At 42.7% G+C, this 17,886-nt stretch overlaps 1 protein-coding gene across 6 annotated transcripts in view; it reads right to left on the bottom strand.

The window, feature by feature from the left end:
* Positions 1-17,886, bottom strand: part of LYN (LYN proto-oncogene, Src family tyrosine kinase) — a 108,958-nt gene that overhangs the window by 52,270 nt on the left and 38,802 nt on the right. For 3 of the 6 annotated variants that reach the window (XM_059043385.2, XM_067017860.1, XM_067017859.1), the window contains exon 2: positions 776-912. In XM_059043385.2, coding sequence (XP_058899368.1) covers positions 776-907 — 132 coding nt within the window. In that variant the 5' untranslated portion in view covers positions 908-912. Of the gene's footprint in view, positions 1-775; positions 913-14,525; positions 14,828-17,886 lie in introns of those variants that run through there. The other 3 variants (XM_067017861.1, XM_067017863.1, XM_067017862.1) reach the window with 3 other exon arrangements.

Raw genomic sequence — 17,886 nt, 5'->3', positions numbered from 1 at the left:
GAATAAGCTGCTTCCAGCTTAAATGCTGAGGAATTCCATAAAAACCAGGCAATGGGAGATATACATACATACATATAGTGAGTGAATAGATGGAGAGGATATAAAATCTGAAATAAAGTGCATTTAAGGTTGTAATTATCCAAAACTCTGCTCCTCTCTCCCATGAAATGTGGCATTAGTCCTTCATTTGCCAAGCATTTCTCAGACGCATCAAACAGCACCGCACTCATATAAAAATGCTGGTACAGATATCTGTGTAAGGTTAGAAGGCAGAATTAGTTGTGCTTTTAAAAAAAAATCTTTTAATTCTCTGTAATAAGTCATGACAACTTCAGTGTCTGTACTATTTTGAATTAATTAAAGAACAACGAGATGGGATAAAGTATGATACACCAAAGGACCTATTTTGGCTTCTGACTTGAATCCAGCATTTCCTTGTAATCTCACTACCTATCCTAAGTCACACCAGCTCAGATACATATCTTTATATATAAAGAGTGGGTCTTCACACCAGGGATAGGAAAGGTGATTATCTCCACACATAAGAAGGTGACCAAAGCCCCCTTTATTGTACATTAAGTGGCCTGGTCATCCTGAAAATATTTATAAGCTCTTTAAAGGATTATGTTACAAAGCACATCAAAAATTATTGGAGGCCCAAGTAATTGACATGATTTTTTTTTTTTGCGTGCACATGGTACAGATTTGGTGTTTAAATTACGCAGTCATGCTTTGATCCTGCTGTGGGAATGCTCCCCTGAGACTATCTACTTACTGGCCTTTGCTGTTTATTGGACGTTGGATCTCTCACATAAATAGTTCGGTCAGTATTACGTACTGGTTGAGTCTTCAAATCTATTCCATCGTCTTTCAGATTGTCTTTCCTTTTTGATTTTATACATCCCATAGTTCCTGTTGGAATACAAAAGCCATGGCATTGTTTTACCATTCCAGAACTGGCTTCAAGCCACCAAAATCTCTCCATGAACGAAGAGTTAAAAAAAATACGCTTTTATTCTTCATTACGAATGGTTTAACAAACTGAAAGGTGGATACCGTTCACAAACTGGCTGCTTGTTCACACATTTGTTCATTCATTCATTCAAAAACTATCTATTGAGCATCGGTTTTATGTCAGTAAGATACAATTCCTGCCCTAAAGACGCTCATATTCTTGTGGCGAAGATGGGTGAATTAAAATCACAATACAATGTGTCAAGTCAATGACTGAGGCTGCACAGGACATAGGAAAAGACATAGCACTCGGGCAGAGGAAAAGGATGTGGGCAGGGAAGTGTCCTGAAGGAAACGCTTTGTGAGTCAGAATGGGACTGATGTCAGCCAGGTGGCAAAGTCAGTAAAGGGATTCCAGGAAGAAGGAACTTCACATGCAAAGTATTGACCCTGAGATAACAAGGTCCCCTCAGGGAACAAGGAGGGAAGTCCAGGAGTTGGGCTGGAGAGGGAAGCACCACTGAAGACAAATGTCACTGTGCAAGGTGAAGTGAGGGGACCTGGGGCTTCAAAGGCAAGCGTGATTAAGAGACAGAAGGCACAGAATCCGGCTCTAACCCAGAGTGGCTTGGGGCCTGGGGCAATGGTGGTGGCCCTCACCAGACTGGAAATAAAAGAAGAGGCGCAGGTATGGAGAAGAGATGCTTTTTGCAGGAACTCCCAAACAATCACATCCTGTACGCTTCCCAGTGAGACGGGTGAGCCTGGAAACCAGGAGAGATGTCCGAGCCAGAGGCACAAAAGGGTGCCGTCAGCAAGCCTAAGGCTTCGGGGAAGAACCGCCGACAGAGGGGGGGGGGGCTTGTCCCGGGCAACCAGACAGGCGGAGCCACCCCTCTAAATGCTAGACTCTTGTTCGTCTGTTCAGTTAACACTAGGATGTGTAGAGCGCCCCCCAAAGCCCTCTGGGGGCTCCAAAGATGATTTTAAAACTGAAATCGGGTATGAATATCGCCCTACAGTACAGCCTCGTGGTCAAGTCTATACACTGAAAACAAAGCAAAATGTTATGAGCTGCATTAGAAGGTCTTAGAGGGCAGCGTTCCCAAACCTGAAGGCACACCGGACTCGTCTAGGCTCACAGAACAGATTCCCTGGACACAGTCCAGGAAGTTCTCCTGGGCCCGGGGAGGGGGTGGGGGGCGCGTGCCCCCCAGTGATCTGTGCGGCCAAGGGGGGGCCCTGCCTAGAGCTTCAGAGGACGGTAGATGGATGGTTCCGCGTGGGGAAGGCGGGCGGTGGTTATTCGGAACACCTCCCGTTGCACCGAGAAACCTCGGGGGCTCCTCTCTGAACTGTCAACCTCTCTGCATTGTCGCCCTAGCTCATCGGCCTTTGGTCCTGCAGGCTCCCAGGAGGTCTGCGACCTTCACCTTGTTTATCATTTCCCTGGTCGACGTAGGAAGCCTCTAAGGACAGTCACACCCCTTTCTGAAACCAGCGAGCTGTAGTTCCCAAAATAAAGGGGAAGCAAGTACTCCTTTGACTCAAAATAGGACAGTTTTTTTTTGTTTTTTTTTTTTAATTTGCTAAAGTTTCTGAAATGGAGATGGGTTTTCTAGTTGATCTGTAAATAAACAGAGGAGTTCTGTTCGGACCAGTCCCACCCTCATCCTCCAAAGAAGCTGTGTTTCAATCATCCGCATTAAAACGGTGATGCCTGAAGGAGGGAACTCGGTAGCGGAAAAGGCCACCCCCGCGCGGATCCCCGACGGCGCCCCCGAGTGCGAGGGGAGGAGCCCGGCGGGTCCCCAGGACGCATGCGCGCCGGCCCGGGCAGCCTGGCTTTCCCCGGGCCCGCTCTCCTTCCCGGGCCGCAGCCGGCTGGGTCCCTCTCTTTTTTCCGGATCTGGACCCAAATGTTACCTCCCCACAGGTCTTCCCAACCAGCCTACTGAAAAGGCCACCGCTCTGCCCACTCCTCACGCTTCACACTCTCATTTTTCTTATTAAGACGGCCGTTCCGTTACACGTGGGTTTCTTTTTTTTTTTTTTTTAACATCTTTATTGGAGTATAATTGCTTTACAATGGTGTGTTAGTTTCTGCTGTAAAACACAGTGAATCAGCTGTACGTACACATATATCCCCATATCTCCTCCCTCTTGCGTCTCCCTCCAACCCTCCCTATCCCACCCCTCTAGGTGGTCACAAAGCACGGAGCTGATCTCCCTGTGCTATGCGGCTGCTTCCCACTAGCTATCTATTTTACATTTGGAAGTGTATATATGTCCATGCCCCTCTCTCACTTTGTCACAGCTTACCCTTCCCCCTCCCCATATCCTCAAGGCCATGCTCTAAATGGAAATAAAAACAAAAATAAACAAATGGGACCTAATGAAACTTAAAAGCTTTTGCACAGCAAAGGAAACCATAAACAAGACCAAAAGACAACCCTCAGAATGGGAGAAAATATTCGCAAATGAAGCAAGTGACAAAGGATTAATCTCCAAAATTTACAAGCAGCTCATGCAGCTCAATATCAAGAAAACAAACAATCCAATCCACAAATGGTCAGAAGACCTAAATAGACATTTCTCCAAAGAAGATACACAGATTGCCAACAAACACATGAAAGAATGCTCAACATCATTAATCATCAGAGAAATGCAAATCAAAACTACAATGAGGTATCATCTCACACCAGTCAGAATGGCCATCATCAAAAACTCTAGAAACAATAAATGCTGGAGAGGGTGTGGAGAAAAGGGAACCCTCTTGCACTGTTGGTGGGAATGTAAATTGATACAGCCACTATGGAGAACTGTATGGAGGGTCCTTAAAAAACTATGATATGATCCAGCAGTCCCACTAGTGGGCATATACCCTGAGAAAACCATAATTCAAAAAGAGTCATGTACCAAAATGTTCATTGCAGCTCTATTTACAATAGCCAGGACATGGAAGCAACCTAAGTGTCCATTGACAGATGAATGGATAAAGAAGATGTGGCACATATATACAGTGGACTATTACTCAGCCATAAAAAGAAATGAAACTGAGTTAAATGTAATGAGGTGGATAGACCTGGAGTCTGTCATACAGAGTGAAGTAAGTCAGAAAGGGAAAAACAAATACCGTATGCTAACACATATATATGGAATCTAAGGAAAAAAAGTGTCATGAAGAGACTAGGGGTAGGACGGGAATAAAACACGTGGGTTTCTTTAAGGTCAGCTCCCCAAACGGAACCGAAGCAGACGGGCCGGGCTCCTAACCTGCTCCTTCCCTACCACTTGCCTGCTCAGAGCAGGTGCTCGAGAGGGTTCACGGAAAGAGCGGAGGGACCGAGCGCTCTGGCTCTGGCTGCGGCACTCGGGGCTTCCAGTATGCTCATCCGAACCCCTCCTGCTCAAGGGGGCCAAGGAAAAGGAAAGGAGACGCCCCCGCCCTAGCCGTTGTTGTTTTTATTAGAGACAGAGGGACAGAGACCTCTAGCACTAACTTCTAGTTTATAGGAAACACAGAGGTCAGAGGAACAAAATGATCAGACAAATCCACGAAGTGCCAAAAGCTGGCCACCTCAAAAAGGACAGGGGAGGGGAAGGGGCGGAGCTCTATCTTGAATGAGCTTTGAATGAATGGGGGGGAGGAGGGGGAAGGACACGTGGCTGGATCCTTGGGGAAATCTGAATACGTGTGAATGTGATCGTGGGCAACTGTGCTCTTTCAAGGCGTGATGACAGTACTGCGGTCACGCAGGAGAAGGTCCACGTCAGAGGAGATGCAGGCAAGGCAGGTAGGGATGCAGGCTCAGGGTGTCTGCAACTTTCAACACTTCCGCCAAAATGAAAAAGGGAAAGGGGACCGGGGGAACAAGAGGAGGGGACAAATGTGGCAAAATAGTAAAAAAAAAAAAAAAAAAAAAAAAAAAAAAAAAAAAAAATAGTGAATCTAGGTGAGGGTATTCTTTTTTTTCTGTAGATTCGAAATTTTCAAAATAAAAAGTCGGATAAGGGAGAAAATAGGAGGATGGTACGAACAACTTCATGAAAAAAAATCTTTTTTCCAAAATATTAGGAACCCCTGTAGTGTGTATGTGTGCGCGCGCGCGTTTGTGTGTGAAGGCAGGAGATGAGATGAGATTAGAAACGCGCTTTGTGGGTCTTCGTTACGGGGCGCAGAGCGAGGAATCGGTGACCCAGCCCTCTGAAGGGGTGACGGCGACTGTCCGAGGGCCTGCTCCGTGGGAAGGAAGACGGAGAAGGTGGATGTGTGATATAATCCGCAGATTATCGTTTATTTACGCTTATGTCATGATTTCCCCTCCCCCATCACATGGCTCATTGAGAGCCCAAAGTACGTACTGTAGAAGAAGCCCCTAACCCACTAGCACTGAGCTTTGAGTTTGGGTCCCTGCAATTCAAACACTCCGGCAGGAAAGCTCAGAGAGCATCTCGCTGCATCGGGGGATAAACACCACCAGCTCACACCAGGTCCTCAATTCTTTTCACTGTACGAAGGTACCAGAAAAGCACAAAACACATGCACCCCCAACAAAAACTGAGAGCACACTTACGTCTTTGCAAGTGACAGGAGCTACGCTTTACAGTGATTTACACCTTAGTATTTTTCAATTAAACATTTGTAATTTTCTGAGCATCTCATTTAATCCTCGAAGAAATCCCATGACCCAGGTATTATTAACCCCACTTTACAGAGAAGTAAACTGACGCTTGCAGAGATTAAATGGCTGGCCTAAAGCCATTGCACAAGTGAATGGTGGACTCACATAGTTGTAGCCTAAAGTCTGTGCTTTTTCTTTTTTTTTTTTAATTACTATGTTGCCAAACAATGGCTATTTTGAAACATGCATTTTTATCTCCTTATTAATAATACTAAAGAGATTGTTTTCATAGCCTCTTCTTTCTCAAAAGGATCCGAAATGCTTTTACAAAAAGTGAGTTTAATAAACTGGAAACGGGAAACTCGAGGCAAGGAGAAGAGGAGGCTGCAAGTGTGGAACGTGGTGGGCACGGGATTTGCGGGAGCTTCCTGGCAGGAGGGGCCAGAGGAAAGCCCGCATCATATCCCGCTTTCACCAGGGAAAGAGGAAGCTGACCTGGTCCTCACCAGACAGGGGGGCCCCGGCCTGAGAATTCTAAAGTTTTGTATGATGGGCTTTACATAAAGTGCTGTGGAAGATGTAGATGACAACGTCTTCAATTTGTTTGTTTGTTTGTTTAACAGTAAATGAAGGCACATTTTACATGTGGAGACTCTGAGTTACTCATAATAATACCTGAGTGTCTGACATGCAAATACAACCCCGGGATGTTCACACATAAGCTCGAGCAGGTGATCTAATGAGACAGAGACAGTGGGTAGCCCTCTGTCACAAAGGGAATATGAATGAATGTTCATATCAGCCTTATTTATACTACAGAAAGAGACGAGGTGTCCATCAATAGGGGAGAGTCCATTAAATGAGACCAAACTGACGTATTATGAGACTGAAGTGGGTTAAAAAGAGAGATTTGTATAATTTGGATGTTCTTGACCACCAATCATAACTGACTGAAAAAAAATCATACATATCAATCAATTTATATAACCAATCAGTATATACATATATATACACACATACCCATATATATTTAATGTCCACAGAAAAAAGTCTGAAAGGATACCCACTACCATGTTGGCTGGGTTCTGAAGTCCACTTGTAAGGTGCACAATCGTATACAGAAATTTTCTCTTAAAAATTCCTAAGGAAGACACCACAATTTGCGAAATATTTTGGAGTAAAGGACTGTGAATTTGGATTGCTAAATTCAGATCCTGGGTCCCTCAATTATTTAACTGCGTGAACCTGGGCAAGTGGCCTAACCTCTGTGCTTCAGTTTCCTTCTGAAAAACTGGAGATAACTTCATCGAGCTCATTAGGTTGTTATGAGGATCAGTTGATATTTGTAAAGTGCTTAGAATTATACTTAAAGCAGCACACAGTAAGAGCTAGATACATCTTTGTTAAGTACATAAATAAATGTGGTCCAAACGCCAGTTTCCCCTCCAACATTGGGAGAGAAACAATCCCACGATGAGAAGCGCAAGGAAACCCCACCTCACCCCAAACAGGGAACAGCAGAGGCACACCTCCCATCTCAGCCTCAGGCTGACACACGGGCCACTTGCATTTTCTCCTGCTCTTGCCCCTCCCCTCTTTCGGGCAAGGTACCCTACATGCCATGTTACTCTGCTGTCCACTTTTATAACATGATGACCTGAATGTAAATGTGTATATTACTCTGTCGTTAAGGAAGAAGCAAAGGAATTGTGCAGTGAAAGAGGTTCCTGAGTTTGGATTTGTATAATATACATTTTGGGTAATATTTTGTTACTCATCATAAGTTTCACAAGTTTAAAAGATAGTCCATCGTGTCTATTTCAGCCTGAAGTCCATGCAAATTCACCCCCCTCTCGGCTATACAGATTTTGAAATCACCAAGTTCTCATATTCTGAGAGCTTAAAGAAATCAGAAACAGGAAATTGGATGCCACTTCCCCTATAAAATCTGAATCCACGTTTTAACAGCTATTTCACACAATCCTATATCTTAAAAGTTTAAAACAAAGGGACTAGAATTTTTTTTTTTTTTTTTTTTTTTGTGATGTGCGGGCCTCTCACTGTTGTGGCCTCTCCCATTGCGGAGCACAGGCTCCGGACGCACAGGCTCAGCGGCCATGGCTCACGGGCCCAGCCGCTCCGCGGCACGTGGGATCTTCCCGGACCGGGGCACGAACCCGTGTCCCCTGCATCGGCAGGCGGACTCTCAACCACTGCGCCACCAGGGAAGCCCAAGGGACTAGAATTTAACCCCTGAGAACCTAAATTTCTTGCCTCTACAAAGTGCTACAAAAGAAACTGTTTTTGTTTTTATTTTTATTACGACTTACGCATTTTGGTCTTTTGGCGACTGATGCATTTTCTGCCTTTATCCTAGCAGCCAAAAAGAAATTTAAAACATTTTTTTTCCACTTCACTGCCGCTTCCCAAGCTGAGTTCGTAAATTTGCGTTGCGTTTTCCCAGCAGCAAGTGAATGACTCATCCACAGGCTCTGAAGTCTCCATCCTGTCACTGCCTTTCTCTTGCCTGACCTTGCAACATCAAGTGGTCGTGTTCTGGAGTAACCAGAAGCATCTCTGAGGTGGGAGACGGACACGGCGAGTGGGAAAAAAGAGAAGGCCGTGGACTTGCTTGCTCTGGGTCTGGCACAGCGCATACCAGGATGACACTCCGACAGACGGCCCTGTGCCTGGTGATCAAAGGTCCCCGTTAAAGTGGACCTTGGCCCATCGGCCTTGAAGCTGCACTTCTATCCACCCGAGCCTCCTGCATGACTGTGGAGGGAGCTCATCTCCCAAAGAGTGTTCTGAGTTGGGGAGCCTAGAAAGAGAAAGGAAGCCCCAAGGCCATGGAGAAGGGTGGTAAGGATCCCCCAGACAGAAGTGGCCTTGAGCTTCCAAAGTAGGTTGAGGTTGGTTCAAGGGTCATTCACAGGGACTCTCCCTAAAACAATTCCCATCCATGCGGTCTGCACCAGTTGCGTAACTCAAGAGAGGTACTTTGCCCACCCAAACAGAAACCTTTTAGACACCCTTTGATTGTTTTCCTTCTTACTTTACTTTCAAGGATGAGACTTTGGAGGCTGTTTTAGAGAAGCAAAGTCCACGGAGGAGTTGTGATGTTTTCTCCAAACTACTTATCAGAAAGAAAGGGGGTCAGAAAAGACTCGCAGGTGTGTCCTCGGGAGGGCAGATGAGGAGAGCGTGCCAGAATGCACTCCACGACCAACGCCATCACTTCCACCCTAAGAAGTTGTCTTTTCTTTTGTCAATTTCCCTAAATTCCTTTTGCAAGAGATAGAATTGAAAAGGGTATAGCCAGACTCTCTCTACTTAAGCAACTTAGGTTTTTGTTTCTTATACACCATGGTAATCATTTTCATACATTCTTGATATTTTTCCTCGATAAAATCACCCAGAAAGCCATTGTCAACACAGTTGGAAAGCTGGTAACCCAGGCCCACCTGGCTCCAGAGCCTGGCTTTCCTACTTGACCAGCCTCTACTATAAAGCCCTCCCTAAGGTCTAACTACCTTATGAAACAAGAACACCGTCTTGGGGCAACTAGGTCAATGTCACTTTGGTACTTGGAAATCCCCAGCTCCCAGTTTTCCTTGAGGTTCCAGATCAAGAGCAAGGCTGTGACGACTTGGCCCCCAGAGCTGCTCCTGGGCTATGAATGTCACCTCCAGTCTGTGACTAAGGTTGAGCCATCGGGCTCCCCCTTGAAGGAAGGGCTACGTGATCTTAAAAAAGTACTCTTTGTTTTACAAGAATGAAAAAGAGGGGCCTGCAGAGGAGAGCACTGGAAAGACTAGAACTGGGATAGAATCAGTGTCCAAGGGGGTGGCCATCCCCCGTCCACTGTTTTTAACTGAGCATCTCTGGCTTCCTTGCTTCTATGTCATTTCTTTTTTTTTTTTTTTTTTTTGTGATACGCGGGCCTCTCACTGTTGTGGCCTCTCCCGTTGCAGAGCACAGGCTCCGGACGCGCAGGCTCAGTGGCCATGGTTCACTGGCCTAGCTGCTCCGCGGCATGTGGGATCTTCCCGTACCGGGGCACAAACCCGTGTCCCCTGCATTGGCAGGCGGATTCTCAACCACTGCGCCACCAGGGAAGCCCTATGTCATTTCTTTATTATTATTATTTCATTAATTTTTATTGGAGTATAGTTGGTTTACAATGTTGTGTTAATTTCTGCTATACAGCAAGGTGAATCAGTTACACATATACATATATCCACTTTCTTTAGATTCTTTTCCCATATAGATCATTACAGAGTATTGAGTAGAGTTCCCTGTGCTATGCAGTAGGTCCTTATTAGTTGTCTGTTTTATATATAGTAGTGTGTATACGTCAATCCCAGTCTCCCAGCTTATCCCTCCCCCCTTACCCCCTGGTAACTGTAAGTTGGTTTTCTATGTAGGAAACAGCCACTTTTCCTGTTAAGAACCAGCTGGGTATGGGGGTGGGTTGGGAAGTGGCTTGAAGACTATCTAGATGGTTCCAGGTCCCCTCCCTGCTTTGTGTCTCCCACACGGTGGAGCATGAAGGAAAGGAGGTGTCAAGACAAGCCTCCCCTCACTCAGCCTGTGGGAGGTTTGAAGGGGATCCAGGGGCTTCCGACTGTCCTCATGTGATCCATTTGCTTGGGGGGCGGGTGTCAGTGTAACATTCCCCCCGGTCAGCAGCGCCGGTCCCATCAGCAGGCACACCAGGAACACGGAAAGAATCTATGGCTTCTTTCTCCCCAAGTAACACAAGAGAAACCTGCATCTACCTACGTCCTCGAAAGGGGCAGAAGAAATGTGAAGGACCAAGCTCTTCTCTTAAAGGAATAGAGTCGTGATGGAAAAGAGACTATTTAGTGGAAAAGATCTGAACCCACTTGGCAAACTGAAGGCCATTTTTCCACCTGTCGCTACTCAGAGCGCTGGAGAGAGACTTAGTGTGAAGCTTGTTTTCTTGCTTTCTTTGCACAGCTGAATGGCAATTGTAAAGTCTGCAAGCCTGCTACACACAAGATGCAGTAGGTTCTGGAATTAGATAGTGGGGATGGTTTTACAACTCGTGAATACACTAAAGACCACTCAATTGTACACCTTAAAAGGGTAAATTGACGGTATCTGAAGTATATCAATAAAAAATTAATTTAAAAAAGTCCCCCCCCCCGAGTATTGAGAGATCCACTGCAGTATGGCTGATTTCTTCTTCATTAACTTTTCTTTATGCCTTTGTGATCAAAATCTGATACATTTTAATTTATCTCGTGTTGGCTGATGTCTTCATCTGGTTTCAAACCATTTCTTTATTATGTGCTTTAAGACCCAGGCACGGCTGCAGGAAGACCCAGGGGTTAGGAGTGAACTACAACATGAATGCGTAGCACAAAAATGTAAAGCTAACCTGACACGAAGATATTTTGAAATCATGATGCGTAAATACAGCAACTTGACTGCGTTTATTAGAACTTTAATAAACCAGTACAGTTTTCATCACTATATGTATTAGAATAAGTCCAGAAAAGAAGTGCAAGACAACTCCAGAGATAGATGAGGTTTTGGCGTCCAGGACAGAGAAAGTGGAAGAGTAACTTGGCTCTTGCCTGGAAGAGGGCGTGGAGAGGTCACGAGAGGTGCAGGGAAGTTAGGAGTCGGGACACCTGACGGCGGGGTCCAGCCTGGACTGTCCTATAATGATGGACAAAACCACTCCCGTCTCGGGCCTCTAATCTCCTCACCATGAAATGAAATTGCTGGGCTGGGCAGGAGAGGCTAAGTGATAGTTTTCACCTTGACAACACTTAGCCAGGTCTTTAAAATGTATCCACTTCCCAGCACATCCTCACCTCCATAAATAAGTGATTTCTAAGAAAATAACTGGGCAGTTACACAAAGCTCTGTAGAAAAGGATTTTTATTGTGAGACTGTTTGTAATACCATCCAATTAGAAATAAACTTGTTTGACATGGAAGCAACCTAAATGTCCATCGACAGACAAATGGATAAAGAAGATGTGGTACGTGTGTACAATGGAATATTACTCAGCCTTAAAAAAGAATGAAATAATGTCACTTGCAGCAACATGGAGAGATTATCATACTAAGTGGAGTAAGTCAGACAGAGAAAGACAAATAGCATATGATATCACTTATATGTGGAATCTAAAAAAAATGATACAAATGAACTTATTTACAAAACAGAAGTAGACTCACAGACTTAGAAAACAAACTTATGGTTACCAAAGCGGAAAGGTTGGGGGAAGATAAATTAGGAGTTTGGAAGTAACATATACACACTACTCTACAATAGCAGTGTGTATACACTTTACACTATATATACATATACACTACTAAATACAATAGATAACCAACAAGGACCTACTGTATAGCACAGGGAACTCTACTCAGTATTTTTTAATAAGATATAATGGAAGAGAATGTAAAAAAAAAGAATATATGTGTATATATATATACATATATATATATAGTATACAACTGAATCGCTTTACTGTACACCTGAAACTAACACAACATTGTAAATCAACTGTACTTCAATTTAAAAAAATAAATTAAAAAAAGAAATAGGCTTGTTTGCCAAATAATAGGTCATTGGTTAAATAAATGTAGAACAGTTCTCGAAATTCATTTCACCCAAAGCCAGTTTTCTGAGGATTTTCATTTTACAAGATGATCAGTTTATCAAAATTTGTATCTTTTAACTATTTGTGAGGTGTATATAATTTCATATTTGATGGGATGTTTTAACAGCTTAGTTTACTGACGGTTGTGTTACAGTAGTTTTCAACAGCTTAAGGGTATAACAATTCTTATCAAATATAATTGTTGTAAAAGCTTTTGAAGATTTCTATGATGCTTTTCTTTAGCATCTTTATTGGAGTATAATTGCTTTACAAGGGTGTGTTAGTTTCTGCTGTATAACAAAGCGAATCAGCTGTACATATACCTATGTCCCCATATCCCCTCCCTCCTGCGTCTCCCTCCCACCCTCCCTATCCCACCCCTCTAGGTGGTCACAAAGCACCGAGCTGATCTCCCTGTGCTATGCGGCTGCTTCCCACTAGCTATCCATTTTACATTTGGTAGTGTAGATATGTCCATGCCACTCTCTCACTTCCTCCCAGCTTACCTTTCCCCATCCCTGTGTCCTCAAGTCTATTCTCTTTGTCTGCGTCTTTATTCCTGTCCTGCCCCTAGGTTCATCAGAACCAATTTTTTTTTTTTTAGATTCCATATACATGTGTTAGCATATGGTATTTGTTTTTCTTTCTGACTTACTTCACTCTGTATGACAGACAGACTCTAGGTCCATCTATGATGCTTTTTTAAGGAATGCTCTATTTTTAGAAACTAAGGATAGTTGGGTCTTCTTAGAACTATATTAGCCTTAGTTATTGGTAATTAGTAGCCTAATTATTAAGAATAATTATGAGATAACTGGAGAAATTTGATCATTTACTGAATATTTGATGACAGTAGGAATTATTGTTACATTTAATAATGGTATTAAATTTATGTTGAAAAATGATTCTTTTAGAAATAAAATTAAAATATTTATGGATGTAATTTTAGAATAGTAACTAGTAGCTTAAATGTAATATGAGATATGTTTGTCTCTGTAGTTTCCTAGTTCATTTCTTAACTTTAGCTTTACGTTTTTAGGATTTTAAGCTAATTTCTAAAAATTCTTTGACCCTAGTAACATGTTTTTGGTTATGTTTGAGGCTCAAGTCTTCTGCTTCTTTCTAGAAATTCCTCTACACACCTTCACTTCCTTTCCGCAACTCAAAGCTGTTCCATCCTTTCATGTCAAACAATTTTACAAACAACTGACAGATCAACACAGCTTCATTTCTCCTTACAATCCAGAGTTTTAGCATGCTATATGTGTTGGGAATGTTTGATCACTTCCAATTTCTTTCTGATGCTTCTAAATTTAAATCTAAACTTAAATTAAAATTTTAGTTTTTTAATTGCACAACCGTCAGACTTGATATGCCATTTGAAGAAGTAGCAGGAGAACATTAAAAATGCATAAAGTTTCTTTAAAAAATAGAAATAATATTCAAGCAGTTAAAAGAAACACATCTTCTGGTAAATTGAAACATTTGATAAATGCATCAAATTGGCCTTTAGGCAATGGGCCTTTGTAAAATTGACCTAGAAGATGATACCTCAACACGAAAGAATACTAGTGGTCACTAAAATATTGTACATTATATTTGTTGACATAAAAAGATATCCACAATACATTTAAGCTAAAAAACAATACATATAGCATAATACCATTTTTGTGAGGGGAAAAGGTATAAACAGGCAGGAAAAGAGTCTAGGAAGAAAAATCCTAAAATATCACAATGTTCATCTACAAGTGATGGAACTGCAGGTATTTTTGGGTTTGCCTTTTTCATCTTCCTATCATATATATATATCTGTGAATAGGAAATTATATATATACACTATATATATTTAGATATATACAATCACATATAGACACATTTTATATACATGTATATATAATTTCCTATTCACAGACATATATATGTATACACACACATATCAGAGTCTGAAGGACCTTAGGTCACATTATTAGATAAGGGTAATTAATTACCCTTATTCTAAAATTTTAAAAGATGTTTTTCATTTTGTGTCAATTATATATATGTATATAACACACACACATATATACGTGTCCTTATTATATATATATGTATATATATAAAACATGTAATATACACAGACATACATAAACTTGTACAAAAATGGATTAAAATGTTAAGACAAGAGAATCTGAACCCATGGCCTAAGGTCCTTCAAGCCCTGTTAATCTGTGAGGGTAAAGAATCTGGGCAGGATGTAGTTGGCGCCCTCGTCCTTGCTAAGAGCGCTAGCCAAAGAAACGTCAATCACGAAGACTGTTACCGACCTCAGGAAAACGGCTCAGCGTCCAGGAGATGCAGCCAGGCGGGCTCTGGATGGACAGCAAGGACCTGCTGGCTGTCTCAGGAGACAACAAGCACTCAGGTCCCCGGGTGTACACGAGAGGCAGGTTCAGCTGATACCTACAAGCCCCCTCCTCTTTGACTCCAAGAAAGTTGCAAGGTGGTGCCCAGATGCATGATGGGAATGAGGTGAGGGGCAGGGAAGGAGCTGGCGAGGCTTGCGCAAGGCCAGGGGCTGAGCTGTGAGAGAGGAGGCCAGGGTCCTGGCGCTCTCGTGACAGCAAATACGGGGCAGAGGCAGTGCCGGCCCCGGAATCAATGTGCACAAAGCCGATTCCCATTTGCATAGCTCTTAGTTGAGCAACTTCACACAGAGGAAGACACGGGGATTGCTGAAACGAGCGGGGGTTTTTTGGTTTTGTTTCTCTTAAAAATAAAAGGGAACACTACGAAAACACGATGAGCTCATGGAAACTTAGGTATCACAGGGAAGTGTATCGTTTAAAGGACCAGAAGAGGAAATTCAAAGCAGAGTCTGAATTATGTACTACAACCCAAGAAGTGGAAGAAACATCAACCCTGTTTCTAGCCTCAGATTTTTATGGTCCATGATCCAGCCCCCTAGCTCTAGAAATATATAAAATGATATATTTAAATTTTACTTTAAGAGGTCAGTCAGGTTTACATAAATAGATTTAACAAAAAATAGAAATGATTATGAAATTGAGAAAAAGTGAAACTAAGCCCAAGACAGCGAAAAGAAGCTGAAGGTTATATCTTACCATAAGTTTCTCCACAATTGTTAGAGACAGACCACAAATCTCCAAAAGTTTAGGTTTTCTAGAGGCTAAACCGAAGATGAAAACATGCCGTGGATAGATCTGCTTCTCTGCGACAGGCTTTCTCAGCCTCAGTGCTATTGACATTTTGAGCCAAAATAGTATTTGTCGTGGGGTTTGTCCAGTGCACTGGGGGGCAGTTAGCAGCAACCTTGGCTTCTACCCACAAGATACCAGGTATGACAACAGAAATGTCTCCAGACGTTGCCAAATGTCCCCGATGAAAGCTGCATGTCAGGAAATCTGATGTTTCAATTACTGGTAATGATCCTAAGTACAGATATTTTCTGTTACAGAATGGGGCAGAACAATATGCTTTGTCACTCATCGGTGAAAGATAGGTTTACTATTCCATCATAAAATGTAAAGGGCATAGCCAGAAATCTTGTTCAATAGATGTCTGCCCCTCTGCTTACACACACAGAAAGATACAGACTCAAAAAGACACACGCACACAGACCTGGTGTTTGTTGGACTAGACCCAGAAACTTTCTATGAGAAAATCATCACCCTGATGCTATACTTAAATACAGACAAACTAGTCTCATGAGATAAAGCTAGAAGAAACAGTAAGAATGATCTATTCTACCCACCCCCTCTGATGAAGAAACTAAGACTCAAGGAAGTCAAACCAAGATTAGTTACTAATAGATTTTATTTGCACTGAAGGTAACAAAAATAAAACCTCATTTAAAAGTATAGTAAACAGAATAAAGAGTCCAGAAATATAGTCAATTGATCTTTCACAAAGGAGAAAGGCAATTCAATGGAGAAATGACAGCCTTTTCAACAAGTACTGGCTGGAAAAACTGGACATCCACATGCAAAAAGAAAAATTAATCTAGACCCAGGTCTTACATCTTTTACAAAAATTAACTCAAAATGCATAACAGAACTAAACGTACAAATGCAAAACTATAAAACTCCTGGAAGATAACTAGGAGAAAATCTAGATGACCTTGGGTTTGGCGATGACTTTTTAGATACAAAACCAAAAGCATGAGCCATAGAAGAAAAAAAATGATAAATTGGACTTCATTAAAATTAAAAACTTCTGCTCCGCAAAAGACACTGTTAAGAAAATTAAAAGACAAGCCACAGACTGGGAGAAGATATTTTCAAAACACAAAGGACTAGTGTCCAAAAATACACAAAGAATTCTTAAAACTCAATAATACAAAAACAAACAACCCAATCAAAAAATGAGCATGAGATCTGAAAAGACACCTCGCCAAAGACAGAGAAATGGCAAACAAGCCTATGAAAGATGCTCCACGTCGTACGTCACCAGGGGGATGCAGATTAAAACAACGAGGCGCCACCACACACCTATGGGAGGGACAAAGCCCAAAACACTGACACCACCCAAGGCTGGGGAAGAGGCAGAACCAAAGGAACAAAAAATGGTGCAGCCACTTCAGAAAATAGCTTGGCAGTTTCTTACCAAACTAAATATACCCTTAACGTATGACTCAGTAATTCTACTACTTGGTATTTACCCAAATGAACTGAAAACTTCGGTTCGCACCAAAACCTGCCCACGGGTGCTTATAGCAGCTTTATTCACAATTGCCAAAACTTGGAAGCTACCAAAACATCCTTCGGTGGGTGACTGGAGAAACGAACTGTGGTCCGTCCAGACAACAGAATACTATTTATCAATAAAAAGAAGTGAGCTATCAAGCCATGAAAAGACATGGAGAAAACTTAAATGCATATTGCTAAATGAAAGAAGCCCATATGAAAAAGCTACATACTGTATGATTCCAACTCTATGACATTCCGGAAAAGGCAAAACTATGGAAACAGTTAAAAGTTCAGGGGTTGCCAGCAGCTGAGGGAGAGGGAGGGCTCAATGCGTGGAGCACAGGGGATTTGGGGGGTGACACCGTAATAGTGGACGCATGTCGTTATACATTTGCCAAAACCCACAGAATGTACAGCCCCAAGAGTGAACCCAATGAAAACAGTGGACTTTCGTTCAGCATAATGTATGAATACTGGCTCATCGATCATAACAAATGTATCACACTCTGCAAGATGTTAACAATTAAGGGAAACCAAGGGGGTGGTGAGTGTACTTCATGGAAAACCCTCTGTACTTTCCACTCAGTGTTTCTGGAAACCTAAAGCTGCCCTAAAAAATAAAGCCTATTAATTTTTTTTTTTTTTTTTTTTTTTTTTTTTTTTTTTTTTTTTTGCTGTATGCGGGCCTCTCACTGCTGTGGCCTCTCCCGTTGCGGAGCACAGGCTCCGGACGCGCAGGCGCAGCGGCCACGGCTCACGGGCCCAGCTGCTCCGCGGCACGTGGGATCTTCCCGGACCAGGGCACGAACCCGTGACCCCTGCATCGGCAGGCGGATTCTCAACCACTGCGCCACCAGGGAAGCCCCAAGCCTATTAATTTTTAAAAAGTATATTGTGATAGAGCAGGCATCAAGCCACATACTTTTGAGTGAGTGTTTCAGAAAAACGTATCCTCGATTTTGAAAAGACTATTTGCCTT

The sequence above is a fragment of the Kogia breviceps genome, chromosome 17 (assembly GCF_026419965.1).
Source record: "Kogia breviceps isolate mKogBre1 chromosome 17, mKogBre1 haplotype 1, whole genome shotgun sequence".
Lineage (NCBI taxonomy): Eukaryota > Metazoa > Chordata > Mammalia > Artiodactyla > Physeteridae > Kogia > Kogia breviceps.
This window is presented reverse-complemented; position numbering and strand designations above follow the sequence as displayed.